We start from the raw sequence: 21881 nt of genomic DNA on the forward strand, positions 1-21881 counted from the left end.
GCAAATAGAAAATGTCAAATCTAACTATATATATGATGCTGATGTCGTTCTAGGAAAACCAGCTGGGATCTACATTCTAGTAACGTACTGTGACATCGTCCAACACTATCTTTTTCATAGCTATATATATGTACGTAGCCTTATTATCATTTGATTTCACATAATAAAAGCTTCTATATTCCTACAATTCTCTGGTTTCTCGGCTTAATCATGAAGCTTTTCATGTTTTTGCTAGCATGGGCTTTCGCTCTTCTGGGTTCTTCCTTGGCTTCAGCTGCTATAGTGGAATACACTTTCAAAGTATATATTAGCCTAGCTTAATTCTCTTTTGCCTTATAGTACAGGATCAAATCTTAAATAATGATTTATATAACTGTTACATATATATTTTAACACCTTATATATATATATATATATATATATATATATATATATATATATATATATATATATATATATATATATATATATATATATATATATATATATATATATATATATATATATATATATATATATATATATATATATATTTGAAATTTCTCTTTGATTATATTATCCATTTTCCTTTCACATTTTTCTCTTATCTTTCTATCTCTTTCTTATAGTTGTACAAGAAGGTTGTAAGTTGTAACGATATAATTATTCTTGTAGTATTTGTTTTCAATCATATGCAACTAATCACTGCCTACATATTCTTTCATTTCTTGGTGTGTTAATCGGTTAACACCACAATATCGAAACTAAACCTTCTCGCTTAACAACATTTACAATACATTTGGCTGTTTGTGTTTTAATTTAGGCATATTAAGTATTAGGACATATATATATTTGCCACATGATATATATGCATTTTTACAAAACTCTACGTCTTTAGTTTCTTCTGCCTTGAACGTAGTTTCGTATGGAGCAGTGTTATTATTGCAATTTCATGCTTTGCAGGTTCAAACCACAACAGTCAACCGCTTGTGCAATAAGCGAGTGATTGTGACAGTTAATGGACAATTCCCTGGCCCAAATATAAATGTCAGCGAAGGTGACACTGTGGTTGTCCATCTATTGAACGAGGGACCCTACAATATCACCATTCATTGGTAAACCCACAAAATCAATATATATGTCTTTCAAAATAACATGAAATCTTTTGTATACCGATTCTGAGTCGACTTTTTCCATGTCAATACTATAATGAGCTTCTCTTCTGTGTGGAGCGTAGAACATGTTTGATAGCCCTTATATATTCACAAATTCTATGAACTCAAATACTCCCTTTGGCGAGGTGGATCCAACCTAATACATGTGGAGCCATTCTAATATTACAATTAGACACATACCAACATGAGAATTAATTTGTGTTTTCCTAAGTGGCCATACCTAAATTCTGTACTCTTAGATCCTTACTTTTCAGTATGACTCAAATATGATTGGTGTCTTTAAAATTTAAATATTATTGATTTTTTGTTTGATCATCTTTTATTTTTAAAATGTTATAGTTTAGTCAATGTATCTTTTCTGTCTCATATATATGATTCTTCAGCTTAATGATTATGTATTATCAATATAATTTCTTTTATATTATTAATTAATAAAATTTATCGTGCGTGCGTGCAACTGTGCAAGGTCCCCAATTTATATTAAGTAGAAGAAAAAGACACACTCTGTGCCTAAATGTTTTTTTTCATAAAAAAAGATAATAAAAAATACTGAGTGATTTGTGAAGATAATTATAAGACTAAAATAGTAACTTATTAATATAATTATAGGAAATAAATGAGCATAAAAATGTGTATACTATAATATCATATTCTCTTTATATATAATTATACATAAATGTAGTTATAGAGTACAATAAATATAAAAATATGTACATCAAGAAATCTTATTTCTTTTATATAGAATTATAAATGACTATTGTTTTTTAATTTTTTTAACCATACGTGTAGGCATGGAGTTCTTCAGCTATTTACTGCTTGGGCAGATGGTCCTGAATATGTAACTCAATGCCCAATCAGTCCAGGAAATAATTATACCTATACCTTCAATGCGACACGACAAGAAGGAACCTTATGGTGGCATGCTCATGCATCTGTTTTGCGTGCCACGGTTCACGGTGCCTTCATCATTCAACCTCGTTCGGGACGATTTCCGTTTCCTAAACCCTACAAGCAAGTTCCTATTATATTAGGTACTGCATGTCTTTTGTTAATTGTAAAATCATCTTCAATATAAATCTTCCATGACAAGATAATATATATATATATATATATATATATATATATATATATATATATATATATATATATATATATATATATATATACTACTTTAAATTACTTATGTATATAGATTTTTTAAACAAGTTTGGCAGTTATGCATTAACAGTGTAACACTATCATTAAATTATAAATTATTTATTTTATCAATTATTATTAATTGTTAATTCATTAGTTTTTATTAGTGAAAAGAATTCAAATTTATGACTTTTTTTTTATCTTTATTTATCTTTTAACCATGAAGTCAATATTATATCTCTTAAATCATAAATCATTTATTGTTGATATGACTTTTAAAAAAGTCATCATAAAAGTTAAAAAATTATTATTTATGTTGGATTGTGATAGAATGACAATGCTAAATTATTTTATATTTTCAGTGTATAATTTATTTTCTCTTTTTAAACTTACATTCGCACGGCATATTTATCTACTTATAGAGCAACATATTTCCCTACTTCTGCATACAGGTGATTGGTATGATGCTAATAATGTTGTGGATATTGAGACCCAAGCACTTGCCACCGGTGGTTCTCCAAATATATCTAGTGCCTTCACGATCAACGGCTTGCCTGGTGATCTCTTTAGTTGTTCTCAAAATCGTATGCTTCCTCCTTGTATATATTATTCTATGCATATGTAGCAATATTGATTCATTTTTGGAACTCTTTCTTTAGGCCACATAAATTATGGTGCAAACAAATTAAATCATCTTTCATGTTTTGTTTCTCGAAATTCAAACTCTTTCTAGCACATGAATCAAAGGTCTTTATTGTTCCATATGTACTTTTCTTTTTAGAAGGCAAAATAATAAATTAAATGGTGGAGTACAAAGGGTATGTCTACCCTGTGGAGTTAAAAAATAATAACACAAAGCTTATAAAATGGATTTGACTACCATAGAATGACTTATGTATATGCTCTAGTCTAGCTTTAAATGCATAATGAGCTTGTGACCTTCATCTGTGTATGTTCTTTTGTTCTATTTGTTCTATATATAAAAGCATTCATGAGTCTTCTATTATTAATACCTTAAACTTGCATGTACCATGTTAGGTAATTACTCATTCAATCTGTAGCATGTTTGTGTTAGGGAAGTACTATAAAAGCATTCATAATGCATGAGCCCTCTCCTTGTCATTCGCATAAAGCAAAGGAATAACTTTCTAATTTCTACATGATAGTAGTGTTCTCTTTTTCTTCTTTTTTCCGAGGTTCTTTTACCAGTTTTACATACAATGATCCATAGACAACTAAACTGGTAGTATCAGATTTCTATATGACATGTATTTAGTTTTTTGAATTTATAAAATATTTAATAATATTTAGTTATATATCATATAAAAATTAGTTATAATCATGGTTATCAAATTCTCCGGATAACTCTCAAAGTCTTACGAATTTATCACTAAATTTTCTATAAGTTGACTCATGTGTAATATCTTTTTAATAGATTTCGGGTAGACTTGATAGACTATAAGTAAACTTGATAAACTCTTGAATTTATCACTAAATTAATAAGTTAAAAAAATTAGATAAAAATAAAAATCATTTTGGACTATTTTCTGCCTGTTTAATGTTCAACATACCTTTATTTGGTGTGTTATTCGTGAATCTAAAAATTCACATCTTTTAATAACATCAAATCCTTTTTCTCTAATAATATCAAATCCTCGATAAAAATGTTGTACCACTACTATAACATCTGTAAGTTATTTATTATGTTGTTGAAATGTTTAATTAATATGTTTCGGAGACTAAGTAAAAAAAAAATTCATTTGACACCTTTTGTGTGTCTGTCACACAATATCATCTATGACATTATCTCTTCTCTCTATTTTATTCTCTCTTATTCAAGGTGTAGATTAATATTTGATCCTCTACAAATCTTTACTCTTTTATATATGTATGATCTTTAAATCGTTATTTATCCAGAGAAATTCACAATGAGTGTGACACAAGGAAAGACCTACATGCTACGAATGATCAATGCTGCACTCAATAACCATCTTTTCTTCAAGATAGCAAATCACACTTTCACAGTTGTTGCCATGGATGCTGCATACACTGACCACTATGTCACCAACATCATTGTTATTGCCCCTGGCCAAACCATTGATGCACTATTCACAGCAGACCAACCCTTAGGTTCATACTATATGGCTGCATCTCCTTACATCGTTGGTGTTCCTGTCTTTGACAACACGACAACACGTGGCGTCGTCGTTTACGACAATGCACCACCATCATCGTCACAACCCTTGATGCCAACCCTACCACCCTTCGGCGACACAGAAACTGCTCACAAATTCTACAGCAACATAACTGGCAAGGTGGGGGCACCACACTGGATTCCTGTCCCAACCACGGTGGATGAACACATGTTCATTACTATTGGATTGAATCTAGCATTGTGTGACCCTAACAATGCCAACAATGCCACGTGTCAGGGTCCATTTGGCCATAGGTTTTCTTCTAGCATGAACAATGAGTCCTTTGTGCTCCCAATTGGGAGAGGGTTCTCTATGTTGGAAGCATTCTTTAAGAATGTGAGCGGAGTGTACACTGCTGATTTCCCTGACAACCCTCCGGTTACGTTTGACTTCGCAAATCCCAGCATTAGTTTTGATCCTAACCTTTTGTTTGCGCCAAAATCAACCAAGGTGAAGAAACTCAAGTTCAATTCAACCGTGGAGGTTGTGTTTCAGAATACAGCGATTCTTGGTGTGCAGAACCATCCCATGCACGTTCATGGTTTTAGTTTCCATGTTTTGGCTCAGGGGTTTGGGAATTTCAATTCCACCACGGATTCAACCAAGTTTAATTTGGTGAATCCTCAGCTACGCAACACAATTGCTGTGCCTGTGGGAGGATGGGCTGTCATCAGATTCCAGGCAAACAATCCAGGTATTTTTCTTTTCTTAATTCATTGTTGCACCAAGCCACCAACGTAAAATTAAAGCTACCTAGCTACTTCACATTTGTCATTTCACAACTTCTTATAACTTGTTCATTTAGTTAGATCAACATCATGTAAAACCCTGTCAAGCAAGTAATTATTATTATCTTTCATTCTGAATATACAAGACTCTTTTAAGTATTTTACGTTCTTTAAAAAAAATTAGTCAATTTAATTAGTAATATTAAATTTTTTAATAATTTATATGATTTTTAAAATTATTATGACTCATCATATTTTTTTCCACTTAATTATTTTTATTTAATTGTGTGTTATCCTTCTTATCTTATCCTTATAAGAGAGATAATATATTTATCTTTTTTATTCATAACATTTAATTATTGTAAAATAATTAAGTGTATTTTAATAAAAAAATAATTAATGTAAAAGTTAATTTGAAATTTTTTTATAAAAATGAATAAATAATTTTTTTTAAATCTTATATTTAAGAACGAATGTATAATAATATTCAGACGTATATTGTTGAACTTAACACTAATAATATCTTTATTCATTTTATAGGGGTATGGTTTGTGCATTGCCATATAGAAGATCATGTGCCATGGGGACTAAACATGGCTTTTGAGGTTGAGAATGGACCAACTTCTTCAACTTCACTCCCTCCACCACCTTCTGATCTGCCTAAATGTTAACACGGCTTTCAGAGCACCGCAACAATGCCTAATTAACACCATACCAATTTTTCCGCTTTTTCTTCCAGTTGTTCTATCAATAAATATAGTACCTAAAATGTAACTACCCAAAATTTCCACCTTAAAGGAATTATATTGTTTGATGTCCTTTGGGGAATTTAGTACTTCGTGAAATAAATCTTGTTTGACTTGAAAAGAATTATGAATGCAAGTTGCGAGTAATTCTTTTAAAAAGTTTTTTTCCTTAATTGAATTGTTTGGATATTGAAAGTATGTATTTATTTGTACTTTTTAAAATTATGCTGTGTTATTTAAAATTAATTGGATGATTAATTATGTTCTTTAATAATTAGTTATTTGATCAATTGATTATGTTTGATATGATGGGCAAAGTTAAAAAAGGAAGTTAGTTTCGGGCTTAGAAAAAAAAAAAAGAGCTGAAGGGTGTGATCAGTAGAAAAGGGAAGGCTGGAAGCGATTCTTGCCAACTTTTAATGCACTTCTTGAATGAATTGGATTATGTTTTGAGGTGTGAGATAAAGTATATGTGAGGTGGAGAATGGACATGCTGGAAAATGAAATAGATGAAGATCGATGTAGGGTAGGGTCCAGTGGCGGTTGTATTGCAAATATAATCTTGTAGATGTGAACATAAGCAATTAGCATTTGGATTTTTTGGTGACTAGTGGATCTGGTGTGGAATGCATTGTGGTCGGTATATTGAATACTGGTGTTTCCATTTGTTAGCTTTATTGATATTGGATCTATTATATTATATGAATTAAACCAATCGAAGGAGCAACATATGTGATCAATTGCACAAGTGTCCAAGGTCCCAATTTACTCATTTATTTTTGTCTCGAATAAAACACAATAAGGATTATCCCTTGAACTACAGTTATTTATTGAATTCTTTCCTCCACTATATGACTATTGTTTGATCCTTCCCTTGTATTTTGTTGCGGCAAAGCCAGTAAGCCACTGAACTTCTCCTTGGTGAAAGTCATTGAACTTGTATCAACCTCTTCCCTGGCTTGTGAAAAAATTTCTATAGTCTTACAGCATATTTCAACTATATGTCCTATCTTCCATCATAAAATGCTGACTATATAATTGTTCTTATAGACTCTTCATCCTTGTTTAAAATTAGAGGACTTTTCTTGACCATATATATCTATTTCCTTTCTTAGATTCTGTTGCACGATCAAAGTCTTGAATCATCTATTGCTCCAAATTGAGCTTGCCTTTCCTATTGATCAATAACCATTGAAAAGGTCTTACTGGTAAGTGGCAATCCTTCCTTGAGAATTGTATAACGTGATCCTGCCTAAATTGTCTTGCATTCCTCATCACAAGACATGAACAGAAAATTGGACATGTACATTAAGGTTAAGGTCAGTAATTCTCTAATTATTCTTATAAACCACACAAATATGCCTTTTGTTAATCAATCTATCCATTTATAATATATAAAAGCTGAACTCCTTACTATTACGCTATCACTTCAGCAAAATTGATGATTTAGAAAAAAGAGAACATTATCCTTTTGTGTGTATCAGTTCTCTTTTCCTTCTTCTTTCTTTAATGTTACCCACAATATAACAAAATCTATATCAAAACATTTTAACTCAATCTTACTAACCTCTAAATGCTTCTCATGTTCACGACTCGCATTCTTCAATGTTCTATATTGTATTCTATAACCATTTTCTTTTACATTTTATATATTATTCAATTTTTTGATATTAGTAATTTCTAAATTCTAATATAGTTTCTACTCTATAAATATAAATAAAATAAATATTTCACATCAACAAAGTTCATGATCTAAAATTAGTTTTCAAACTAATCTATAAAAAATATTTTGGTTAAACAAAGTTGAAATTTATTTATTTTTCACATTACATACCACAAATTGCAAAAATAAAATTTACATTAAATTACTTTTAAAAAAATTTGTATTGATTAAATTTTAGTTAATATTTTTAATTTTAATTCGATTTACACTTTTAAATATATTATAACAGGAAACTCCACTACATATAGCGATAGAGAGAATATGATTTCAAATTTCAATTATATTTTACAAGAGGAGAACTTATACACCATACATAATTTAAAAATTATCTCAACAAATGATGCATACAAACCTGTCAAAGCAACATTCAAAGAATAATATATAAAAGCATTGCTTTTCACTATTACCCTACCACGTCAACAGTGAGGATTTGAAAAAAGGAAAGCATTCTCCTTTTGTGTCTATCACTTCTCTTTTTCTTCTTCCTTTTTCAATGTTACTCACAACATAGCAAAACATATATCAAAATATTTCAATTAAATCTTATTGACCTCAAAATGCTTCTCATGTTCATGACCCTAATTTTTCAATATTTTGTATTACATTCTATAACCATTTTCTTTTACACTTTATATGTCATTCAATTTGAAAAAGCAATCAACATCCAAGAAGAAGACTCAAAGATAGTTGCAATCACTTCTATCATGGTTAAAAAATGTAGAGGTTTAATTACTTTCACACATTTAAAATCCTTAACAAAATTTATATTCTACACTTTATATATGTTACAACTCTATCTCTTTTCTTTACTTTACTTTATATATATATATATATATATATATATATAGATAACTAGATAAATAGATGGGTAAATTGTACTTAATGTTTACATTAAGTGATTGTCATATGTCATTTCACTATAAAAATTAAAATTATTTTTCTAAATTTAATTTATATATATATATATGTGTGTGTGTGTGTGTGTGTGTGTGTGTGTGTGTTCAAGTACAAAGATCTATTATCAACTTAGACAATCCTTATTTTGCAAAGTTCAAGATAAGATAAAATAAACTTTCTTCTTTTATTTTATTTTATTATACACATTTTGTAACATTCAATAAACAAAATCGTTAGTTTACTCTAACTCTTTGATTGATGTAGTTAAAAAAATTATAAATTTTATTCTAAATAACTACTTTGTAGAAAAAAAATGGAGCGACATCAATTAAAAGAACTATCTTCTCCAAGTTCTGTCAACATTGATCTTGACAAGAGAATATAAAAAATAGAAGATCTTTACACGATATCCATTAGATGTGTATGAAAATCACAAGTATGTTAACCTACCATTACCTTTATATTCATAATATTCAATAATACTTTATTTTTTCTTAGTTTTAACATATATAAAATAATAGGATAATGTGTTCACAATTCATGTAACAATCAATGAGATCGACAATACGTTTGGTTGGCATTGTTGCATGTGAGAGATGCCAAAAGAAAATTATAAAAGAGGGAAATCAATACACTTGGAGCGGATGCAAACAGTTATCCAAGTACCCAACAAGGTTTAATGTTTTGTATGTAATGAATTATTTTTTATGACATAATTAAATAAATATTAAAATTTTTACAATCTTTGTTAGGTTAAGATACAATTGAAAGTCTCTAATGATATCGGTGTAGCAACATTCACAATATTTGATGCGCAACAAATTCTAAACACACCAATATCTGAACTCCTTCACACCCAAAATGCAAATAAGACTAACATACCCCCAATATTGTATACCCTTTTCAAATACACTTTTATTTTTGAAATCATGCTCACAACTCACAACTTGAAGGAAGGATTTCAAACCTATACCATCACAAGGACTTTTATCCCAAAAAAAATCATTCATCACAATCCTCTCCTAAAAGAAACTAAACAGGTAACCATATTTATAATTTATTTTCATTTTTAATTCTTGTACAAAATATTAATAGTTTCATCCACTAATTAATGTTTTCATTGAAAAAAGGAGCACACTTCACCACAACAAATATCATCAAATGAGTCAGGTGAAAAATTAAATATAAGTCAAAGCCTAAAACTACAAGCATCCAACAAGTCAAAATGTGCGTCTTCATCATTTAATGAAAAGTTTATCAAATTTCACAAATTCCATTAAAAAAAGGCAAACAAACAAACTGTCAAAAGTCAAAGTCCAAAGCTACAACTATCCAAAAAGTTAAAAGATGCATCTTCATCATCAAAAGAAGAATAAAGTCCATTAATGAAAATTGTGAAAAAATAATATGTCATAAGTAAAAAGCTCAAAGCTACAAACATCCAACAAGTCAAAATATGCATCTTCATCCTCAAATAAAGTTTATTCAATCTTAAAAAGTCCATTAAGGAGGAAGGCGAATAAGCAAACTGTTCTGACATCTTCTGATGAAGAGTCAATCTTACCTCAAAGTTTAAAAAGGAACACATTAAAGAAAACAAAATTCAACAACACCAGTAAAAGAAAATAAATACAAATAGTCCATATAAATGAACAATTTTTCATGTTATATTCGCATAATTTTTTTACCATTATAGTTGACTATTTTTCTTTCATTAAATATATTTCTTTTGACTGTTTTATTATGTCAATTTCACTTTATTCTTATAAATTTATACATAACACTTACTTTTATTTTCACATTAATCAACTTTAGTTAAGTGATCAATCTCCAATCTTATAATATTCCTTAACAAATATATTGATAAATAAAAAATATCTTAATTTATACGTAATTTTTTTATCTCATTTAATAGAAAATAATATAAAATATCATTGACAATTATATTTTTAAATTTAGTTTATCAAACAAATAATTTATTTAAATATTTCTTTAATTATTTACAAAATCACGCAACTCGCGGGTCTGTGTCTAGTTAAAGATGATTATTGAGAAATTGTATTTTTTTTTTTGTGTATGATGATAATGTAAATCAAACCTAAATTTTCATGCATTCGACGCAATTCTCCCACTAGGCCGACCCCTGGTGGGTTTTAGAAATTAATAATTGCCTATGCATTTTAATCAAGATTCTATTTTGTAAATTGTATATTAAGAATTTGTAACAAGGAGCGAGAGGGCAAGGATAATGGTGGTGTCCTCTTTTCTCTCATTGGTTGCCCAATTGGGCTTTAGCCCAAAAAGAAGAGAAAATAGAATAAAAGAAAAAATATGGGCAAGGCAAAGTTATGGGCCATTTAAGCCCAATGCTAAAAGAACAAAACCAACATATTTTTGGCTTATGCATGTTCCATTTTACACAAACATTGTTATCAGAGAAGAAAATGGTAATAATATAATGAAAATACACAAAATAAAATAAGATGGTAATTTCTTAATGGGTATTTTTTCAGTAACAAACAATGTTGGACTTATGTTGGCCAGTTTCATTTCTGTTAAAAAAGAGAAAAAAAGACAATTCCTATTTTCATTCCCTTTATTGCTAATACAGTCTCCTATATATATATATATATTACCAAAATACCTTGTGTTTCAGAAACTAATACTCCTCTTTTACCAAAGTACCAAATGGTCATTTTGTAGATAGGGATTGGCTTAGGTGAGAGGACTGCTAGAAACCATTAAGCCTTCAAACCTTCATAGACAAACATGGGAACACGAATTGATCAATGAGTTCTATTTAAAATAATACACCCCCTCCCCTTATAGTGTGCTTGGATGAAGCATTTTAGTAGGAGAATTTACTTTTTTTAAGGAATTTAAAAGGATTCATGATAAATAGTTTGTTTGGATAGAATATTTGGAAAAAGATTTAATTTTTGGTATTTTTATGAATCATTTTGATTGACTAAAATAGTGGGATTTCAAATTCTCTCAAAATAAAAAATTTGAAACTTTTTTCGGAGATGCTCACTCTAATTCACGTTCTTGCTCGTAACTCTTTTTCACTCAGTACTCACAACTACGAGTGACCAAATTTTTTATGACGGACATTGACATAAGTTGTTTTTCACTGACATTAGCCAAAGTTTTTTCGGTTAGAATTTTTTGTATGATGTTAACCAAAACTATTTTTTTGCTGATATATGCTAAGATATTTTTTTATGATGTTGGTTAAGGTTATTTTCTCACTCACGTCAGTCATGAGAATTTTCTGCTAATGTCGGCCAAGCATATTTTTTGGCCGTTGTTGTCCAGGTTTTTTCAGTTGATGTTGACCAATGATTTTTTTGGCCGATGTCGACTAGGTTTTTCTAGCCAACATCAGTCAAAGCTATTTTTAGCCAATATCGACTAGGGATATTTTTCAGCCGATATTAGCTAGGGTGTTTTGACCGATGTCAACTAGATTTTCTTAGCCAACGTCGGCTAGGATTTTTTGCTAATATTGACTAGGGTTTTCTGACTGACATCAGTCAGAGCTATTTCTTAACCACATTAGCTATGGTTTATTATTATTATTATTATTGATGTTGGCTAGAGTTTTTTCTGCTAACATTAGCTAGGTATTTTTGACCAACATCGGGCATGACTATTTTTAGTTGACATCGACTAGGTTCTTTCAGTCGACATCCACTATAATTTTTTTTGTCGACATAAATCAAAGCTATCTTTTAGTCAACATTAGCCAAGGCTATTTTATAGCCAATGTTGACTAGGTTTTTTGTCCGATATTAGTCAGGATTATTTTTTAGTCATCTTCAACTAGGGATTTTTCAGCCAACGTTGACCAATAATGTTTTTCGGCTGACGTCGAGGAGGTTCTATTGGTCGATATCAACTAAGTTATTTTTTAGCGGATGTTGGGTAGAGTTTTTTTGTCAACGCTTGCTAGGGTTTTTCAGGCCGACTTTGGTTAGTAAGGGCTATTTGTCAACTGAAAAAGCCCCAGAAGACATCGACCAAAAAATCCTAAGCCGGCGTTGGCTAAAAATAGCCTCGGTCAATGTCGTTCAAAAAGAGTCTAGTCGATGTCGGCCAAACAAACCCCACCCGACGTTTGTAAAAAACCTAGCCAACATCGGTTGAAAATAGACTTAACCAACATTAGTCGAAAAATAGCCTCGGCTGATGTCAGCTAACAAATATTTTTGACATACTTTAACAAAATAAACCCTATTTGATGTTGACCGAAAAATAATCTTGGTTGATGTTGGTTTAAAAACATCACTAATTGTGGTCAAACAAAACAACTATAGTTAAAATTATCAATATTTTACATTTTTAAATTATTAAAAATTGAAAAATATTTTTTAATAATAATTTAAAATTAGATTGTGTTTGTTTTCTATAAAGTTTAATATTGAATTTTTTTATTTAAAATATAAAATTGAAATTTTGCATATGAAAGAAATTGAATTATTCTATCTAAACAAAGAATTTAAAATTGAAAAAATTTAAATTGATTTATCCAAATAAAACATTTAAAAAAAATAAAGAAAATTAAAATAAAAACAATTCAAATTTCAAACATTTCAACTTTCTTAAAATTTTGAAATTCCTAATCCAATTAGGATTCGGTCATAGACGAGGATGTATTCAACAGGGATTCAGTCATGCATAATATCTTATGTTATACTTGGTCTTGGTTGAAAAATTTTGCTGCCAATTTCGAATACTTATATAGCCAATGGATGGTATATATGCCCAGGTGCATGCCTAACTACTTCAAGGGTTCATGCTTGATGGATCTAATGATTTGAGGATGTTTGTGCTGCAATACAATATTTTTTGAGCAAGTGAAATTCAACTGATCTTTGAGGTATATATACACATATTCGAGACATGTGTGGTCTGGGGAATATATTGTATACTTGTATATAACATGGGAAGGGAATGTTGCAGGCTTAGTCGCATGCGAGTCCTAGATAAGTAAGATAACGCATTTGTTAAAGTTTATTGTTTCTAGGTTACAGATGGGATGGATTAGATATAGTTAGAGGATATATTCATATTAGATAATAATAAAAAATTGGACCTACACTGGCTCAAAAAGAGAAAGAAATAAAAATAAAAATAAAATATCACTTGTGTTCTTATATTGGTCCAATATCATGACCACTCATTTCATATATTTTCAAGATTTACTATCAATTGGTAGAACATTTATCCAAGGTCTAAAAGATTTGACACTTCTATTTTGTTATGAAAAAATAGCAACTTGTTTCTTTTGTTTAAGCAATTCATGTAAGTATTCACGGTAGAGATGCTCTAATGTTTTCTAAGGGTATCAAGACTCCTTGTTGATATCATTTAATTTTTCAAACATTAAAGTCGACAACTTATTTTTTATGATATTAATTATTTATTAAGCAATAAGAAAATAAAAATAATATAGATGAAAGAGAATTTAATTAGTAAAAATAAAAATAATATAGATGAAAGAGAATTTAATTAGTAAAAAGCACGCTAAGATTGCATATAGAATGGAAGGAGTAACGCGCACACATATATCTATATATACTAAAAATTGTTATATTATCATTGATTTGAATACAACAACTGAAAACGACTTGAAATTGAATATAACAAATTAAAAATAAAGAATCATGTAGTAGAAAGTTCTTACATCATGGATTAAATGCATATAACATTTATGTAATCAACAATGACATATATCAACCGTCGATGGGCTTACGTTTTTTTGATTGGTGTTATTTACTAAAAAAACAAAAAATGGAAATAAAAAAAAATAAATTCAAATAACAATGATTTTATAGGACAAAATTAATTGTTCATAGTATAAACATGTATTTGTCGATTGTGATTATTGAAAAAGTATATTAATTTAGGAGATATTGTTATAACTTAATTAGAGATTTCAAATTTAAATCTTGTTTATGTAGTTATATTAAACATTTTGAAAGTGAATTTTGTCATTTAAATTAGTCCTACCTAATTTCAATAAGATTGTCTTCGGTAAAAAGATATCATCCATTAAAAAAAAAAACACATGTATTTATGTATAATGAGAATAGTTAACATGAGAGACATAACATTATCAATCTTTAATTATTTCTCATCATTAAAGGGAAGATATTATTAGAGATAAACTCTGTTATCTATTTTGAATAGTGTCATGTGCTCATTAATTTCTATGTTCCAATCATTCACGGAAAGTCCCTCTTCAAAATAAATTAATTCAAATTTTATTATAAACATATCGAATTAAATAACTTGTGTGCACATCATGGTCTTAATGGAAACGTTGAATTGATATTTTGACACCACATGTCATTTAACTGAAAGTTAAACATTGTTAGCTTACCACAACTTGAGTAAATTTTGATTTTAGGTCTTCTAGACTAACATTTAGAATTTAAAAGCAGAAGTATATATAAAGATTTCGAGTCTAATTCAAATAAAAACCACGTAGAAACCATCAAAATAATATTTCGAGCTCCTCAACCAAGGAACTTTTCTAGGCTATAGATGCACAAAGGGTTGGCATCTCGGTCTGCTTCTAAGTTAAATGGTCCACAAGTAGTTGAACTGAACTAATTCAAAACTAAACGTACTGAATTAAACTATTAAAAATTGAATTGTTGTGATAGGCCTCTAGGCCACACAAGCCTGTTACTCAAGGAATTTCACACATGCAAAAACGAAAGATAAAATATATAGAACACAAATGGCACTATGGCAGTGAGATCAATCAATCACATGTTTATATAATTATAAGTATATGCAACCAGGCAAGGCACACGAGGACGGCAAGTGCTTATAAAATTAATTTGTCTCGAGGGATGAAGAATCTATAAACTGTATCATCCATCATGCAGGACATAGCAAACTGCCAAAAACTGAAGAGGCTAACCATTCCCCTTCCTGTTTTGGAGAAGCCCATAATTTGGATATTTCATAAAAAGTTAATTAATGAACGTGAGAAGAACATTATTTGATATTTCATATAAGTATACATCACACTGAAATATTAAATATAATGGAAGGGGAATGAATGATCTTCTTAATTAAAACGTGATATTATCCGGTTACCAATAAAACATAGGTGATATACATTATCCAAATTATTTTTTAAAATTTTGATGATGTACAAAGTAATTAATATATTATTTGACAATTATTAACACCCCCGAAGATAATATAGTCGGTAGTAACATTTGCAATGAAACTCTCATGAAAGTACTTATAAAAAAAAATAAAAACTCTCATGAAAGTATTTAATGTACTTTGGTCAACTTTCCTCATCTCCTTTTCCAGAGTTCCTAATACTTATAAAGAATGTTTAACAAGAAAAATCATAAATAGGCTAGGGAAAAAAAGTTAAACATACATCCCAATTTTGGATTGTGTTAATAGAAAGGAGAGAGAAAAAAAAGAGAAAAGTTAAAAAAAAAAAGAGTAGAATATGATATTGAAAGTAAGTTAAATGTATGACTTTAGTTACTCATTATAGCCAAAAACACTTGCAGGATGCATACGACTAAAATTATTATAGTTTTTTTTTTTTTTATATTTTGCAAAATATACCAATATGAGATTAATGACTATACACTCACACGGTGAATAATTTTACACTTGTTAGTGTAGTTCTTAAAATTCGCGTTACCTAATATTTATAAATAATGCTTTACAAGAAAAATCATAAATAGAGGGAAAAAAAAAGTTAAACACACATCCCCATTTTGGATTGTATTAGTAGAAAAAGGAGAGAGAGAGAGAGAGTAGAAGTGAGATTGAAATTAAGCTTAATGTATGACTTTAGTTACTCATTATAGCCTAAAACACTTGCAGGATGCATACGGCTAAAATGATCCTAGTTTATTTTCTCATATTATATTTTGCAACATATATTATAATATGAAGTTCATGACTATACACTCGTAAACAATTTAATTTTACACTTGTTGGTATACTTTTTAAATATCAATAAACCTATATTAGAGGACAGGCTATAATTATTTTACACTTTTAGTATACATTGTTTTTTTTTTCTCTAAAAATATTCAACATCAAAATATGCTTCCTTAACGGGGCTTAGTTACCCTACTCATGCTTGGGCAGGTAGCACTCCAATATCCGTATCATCAAAATATTCATCACGACTTTTTTTCGTTGAAGGCAGCAGTAAATTTTTTTTTTTTTATCTTGCTTCATCGTCAACTCAAATGCAAATCACGTTGGAGTTGCTTGTGTGAATAATTCTAAATGAACACGCAAATACAGAAAATGACAAATATCATGGACCATATATATATATATATATATATATATATATATATATATATATGTATGTATGTGTGTGTGGAACTAAAACATCCATGTAAACGTATTCATAGCAACAGTCTTATCTTTGGTTTCCCCACCTAAAACATGAAGCTATTCTCGTTTTCTCTAGCATGTGCTTTTGCACTTCTAACTTCTTCCCTGGCTTCAGCAACTATACAGGAACACACTTTCAAAGTAAATTACTACCCCATTTGATTTCTTTTCTCTCTTTATGATTGTTTATGTAAGCAACTTAGTGTTGTCTACATTTGCCTTTTTTTCTGTCTTTTGCTTTTGATGTGTTAATAAACCACTCAAGATCACCACATTAGTCTAACACAACTATTTCAACTCCTCACCTAACAATAGTATACAGTCAACTTGGCTCTACGTTAGTGTCTAATTAACCTTTGTCATATTTGATTTGAGGCATAACATTTTCATCTAATTAAACATGCATTAAAAAAGATATATGTCTTTCTTTCTGGAACGTAATTTCGAATGGAGGGATGTTCCTATATATTAGTGCAATTTCATGTATTTCACAAATTTCAGGTTCAAAACACGACTATCAAACGCTTTTGCAAGGAGCAAGTGATTGTCACAGTTAATGGGACTTTCCCTGGGCCAACGATAAATGTCCGAGAAGGTGACACAGTAATTGTCCATGTATTGAACGAGGGACCGTATGATATTACTCTTCATTGGTAAACCCTCTTCCATATGTATATCCTTAGAGAATTTAACAAAATAGCATGAAGTCTTTTGCCTACAGATTCTTAATCGACGCTGCATTCAATATATGAAATTCTCTTCTTAATTAATGGAGCCTCAGAAATGTTTAGTACTAGTACTTGCTAGCTCTACCAAGCTCTATAGACTCAAATTAATTCACACATGAATGAGGAAGATTCTACGTAATTAATATGTGGAGCCATCATAAATTAGCTAGACCCACATACCCACATGACATTAATTTGTGTTCTCCCTTATTTAAATAAGAGGCCATATCTAGTAGTATACTTTTTCTTTCAATTGAATATATAATTACTATATATATACAATTGATATTTGTGTATGTCATAAACCAAATCACCTATCTTACCTGTTTAGTAGCTTTTCCTATGTCCTCAATTAAAACAATTGATATTTGAGCAAAAATAGGAAAAAAAATTAATAACAGAGTATATTAATTACAGTACATTTTAACCACGCGTTAACTTTTAAATGAGGAGATAAGAAAGAAACAAGTCAGTTTATGTGATTTTCGATCGCATTTAAGAAACCAACTTCTTGTTCTTTTGGTTTCAAATAAAATTCAGATATGACCATTTCATTTGATAAATAATCAATTGTTAGACTTAAACTACTACCAAAGATTTTCATGTAAATATTTATATTCTCTTTTTATTTGTAGCGCCCACAAAATTGTGTTTTATTTAAATTATTCCATCATTATATTGTGGATGAAATTTTGAACTACTTGTGTAGGCATGGAGTGTTGCAGCTCTTTAGTCCTTGGGCAGATGGTCCTGAATATGTAACTCAATGCACAATTAGACCAAGAAGTAAATACACTTATAAATTCAACGTTACACAACAAGAAGGAACCGTATGGTGGCATGCTCATGCATCATATTTACGAGCAACAGTTCATGGTGCTTTCATCATTCAGCCTCGTTCAGGCCAATTTCCATTTCCTAAACCGTACAAGCAAATTCCTCTTATATTAGGTATTAGCTGTTTTTCTTATTTTTATTTTTGTTCTAGATGAAGTGCACCGGGTACTTCTATTTCTTTTACATATATGCTTTCTTTTAATATTAGCATTTAGCAATGAAGTGTCATTCCATTGTTCTACAATAAGAGGTTACATTAGTTTGTTGCATTGTTTTGACATTTTTCCCCTTGCGTATAACACGTTTTCTCTATATCTACTAAGGAAACCTAGCTAATAAATATAAATATATAATTGTAAAATCTGCAATTACATCCAAATATAGAAGTACTTTTCATGATAAGATTTTTTAATTCAATTGCAGGAGATTTGTATAACTCTAATGTTGAGGATATTACTACCGAAGCACAGGCCAGTGGCGGTGGACCAAACATATCTTGTGCCTTTACAATCAATGGTTTTACTAGCGGCCTTCTCATTAATAATTGTACTGAAAATGGTATGTTAGCCCCATTAATTATTAAAACAATTTGTTCAGACTCATAGAAAAAATTAATAGTTATTTGGTTTTCTCTCATTAATACAGATTTTGTTTCATAAAAAAAATGAATTATTAGTGTAACATATTGTCTGAACTAATAGTAAGATATGCAACCTGCTAACATATCAATTTTTTTGTATAAAAAATATGGTTAACACAAATATTTAAGGATGTATTACAAATTGTCGCCTTCTACAAGAGTGCGAGCTCGATCCCCTAACAATACATTTTTTCTCTTAGTGGACAACTGTTTTTAGAGAGATTCTCGTATATGTAAAGACTAGTTAAGTAGCTACAACCTAATAAATAAACTTGTGATTCGAATCTATATATGCAGTAATCTTTTAATTAATAGGTCTTTGTTAGCAACTCCTACATACATTAAATAATATATATCATTGACATCTTGTGCGTCTCTTAATTCTCACACTTTCTTGATATATAATAAAAAATTAATGTAATACTTTATATTATTAGCATAAAATCTCAATATATTACTGATAATATTTAATTTTCATTATATGAAATTTATAGTACCTAAAGACAGTCTAATAAATTAATTAAAAAGGCAACTCTAATAAATAACAATTTTTTTATCCCCTTAGCTTAATTTTTTTTTTCTTATAGTAGTCCTTAATTAGATTTTTCCAAGTGACATGAACAACTTCCAGTAGATCACTTAAATTATAATTGAAACATGTAAACCATATATCACGCTCTCTTAATATTCAACATTCCAACTCTTTCAAATTCATGAATTTAAGGTCTATATATATATATGTATAAGTACCTTCTGATTATAATTCAGAGACATTTAAGATGAAAGTCCAGCAAGGGAAAACCTACATGCTCCGAATGATCAACGCTGCACTCAATTACGACCTATTCTTCAAGATAGCGAACCACAATTTCACAGTGGTTGCCGTCGACGCCTCCTACACCGACCACTACGTCACCGACCTCATCGTCATTGCCCCCGGCCAGAGTGCTGACGTGTTATTCACAGCGAACCAACCCATCGGCTCGTACTACATGGTTGCATCTCCTTACGTTGTTGGTCTCGATCACTTTGACGTCAACGTAGGTCGCGGCACGGTCATTTACGAAAATGCCCCGCCGTCACCAAAGCCCGTGATGCCAATTCTACCCCCCTTCAACGACACGGACACAGCTTATAACAAATTCTACAACGTCATAACTAGCAAGGTGGGGGCCCACACTGGGTTCCTGTGCCTCGTAAGGTTGATGAGCACATGTTCATTACCATTGGGTTCAACACAGAATTTTGTGATTCCAAGAATCCCAACAATGCCTCGTGTAAGGGCCCAAATGGTCAAAGATTTTCTGCCAGCATGAACAACGAGTCATTTGCTGTTCCCGCGGGTGTGAAGTTTTCTTTGTTGGAAGCATTCTATGAAAACATGAGTGGAGTTTACACTACGGATTTCCCTAACAAGCCACCAGTTATGTTCGACTTCACAAATCTGAACAACGCTAATAATATGAACCTTCTATTTGCGCCTAAATCAACCAAGGCGAAGAAACTCAGGTTCAATTCGACGGTGGAGATTGTGTTTCAGAATACAGCACTTCTTGGGGGCCAGAACCACCCCATGCACATTCATGGGTATAGCTTCCATGTTTTGGCTCAAGGGTTCGGGAATTTCCACAAGAAGGATAGGGCTAAGTTTAATTTGGTGAATCCGCAATTTCGCAACACTGTTGGTGTGCCTATGGGAGGATGGACTGTGATCAGATTCCAAGCAAACAATCCAGGTGTTGATTCTCTTCATTTCTTTAATTTACAGCATCAACTAATGTTTTTTCGTAGTTTGTCATGTCACATTGTTTTATAATTGGGCATATAGACTCTATTTAGATCAATTACTCAATCAATACTAATGACATAATCTTTTCCCATAAGTTACAACCAACTGATGGATTTGGATAAGCTATTTAATAAGTTTTTCAAAAGCTGATTATTTACTTTGTATAACTTAATTTTAACTTGTGAAAAAAATTTAATTCATTTTATTGAGGAGTTTTTCCAAATAAGAACTTAGTTATATGACATTTTTTTACCTACATAAAAGAAAATTCGAGTGAGACTATATTCTAAGTAACTACTATCAGCTATAGTGGTAATTAACACACTCTAATGTTTTCATTACTTATACAGGGGTTTGGCTTGTGCATTGCCATATGGAAGACCATGTGCCATGGGGACTAGCCATGATTTTTGAGGTTGAGAATGGACCAACTCCTTCAACTTCAGTCCCTCCACCACCTGCTGATCTACCTAAATGTTAATCAGGTTGCAGAGTACAGTACTACTTATGATTAGAAATCAACACCATCTGTCGCATTTTCTTCTGTGTCATAAGTATATCTAATGTTACCAAATGGCATCATCTTGCCAGCAAAAAATAATTTCTAGTAGAAATGTTTAGGAATTTCCAAGTGAAATGACCGATCGACCTTGGAAGTCAATAATATAAATAAGAGTTATTGTTTTATGTGTATGAATGAAATAGCAGATTTATTATATAAAAAAAGAAGTTAATTTGGATAAATTTTTTAACTAGCACTTATAAGTAAATAAAATAGCTAAGTAAAAATGTAAAATAAATCAAACTCCACATATAAATTAGAATTGAATCAAATTAAATTATACAAGTTAATTTTTGGAATGGCACGACATAAGAGGAATATAATATAACAGATGAACAGAAA

At 30.2% G+C, this 21881-nt stretch overlaps 1 protein-coding gene and 1 pseudogene across 1 annotated transcript; both read left to right on the forward strand.

Moving 5' to 3' along the window:
- Nucleotides 1-210: 210 nt before the first annotated feature.
- On the forward strand, nt 211-6059 carry LOC100798292 (laccase-7). Its single transcript, XM_003552165.4, has 6 exons — nt 211-300; nt 943-1094; nt 1944-2185; nt 2744-2875; nt 4209-5180; nt 5755-6059. The coding sequence occupies exons 1-6, from the start codon at nt 211-213 to the stop codon at nt 5883-5885; spliced, it is 1719 nt and encodes a 572-aa protein (XP_003552213.1). The 3' UTR covers nt 5886-6059.
- A 10920-nt stretch (nt 6060-16979) lies between these two features.
- On the forward strand, nt 16980-21660 carry LOC100798819 (laccase-7-like; annotated as a pseudogene).
- Nucleotides 21661-21881: the final 221 nt, after the last annotated feature.

Source organism: Glycine max, chromosome 18 (genome assembly GCF_000004515.6).
Source record: "Glycine max cultivar Williams 82 chromosome 18, Glycine_max_v4.0, whole genome shotgun sequence".
Lineage (NCBI taxonomy): Eukaryota > Viridiplantae > Streptophyta > Magnoliopsida > Fabales > Fabaceae > Glycine > Glycine max.

Bases quoted from the DNA above. Each gene is read 5' to 3' on its own strand.
- LOC100798292 (XM_003552165.4), top strand. From the start codon at position 211: ATGAAGCTTTTCATGTTTTTGCTAGCATGGGCTTTCGCTCTTCTGGGT. The intron at 2,876-4,208 runs GTATGCTTCCTC...TTATTTATCCAG, and splicing joins CTTTAGTTGTTCTCAAAATC to AGAAATTCACAATGAGTGTG. The intron at 5,181-5,754 runs GTATTTTTCTTT...TTCATTTTATAG, and splicing joins ATTCCAGGCAAACAATCCAG to GGGTATGGTTTGTGCATTGC.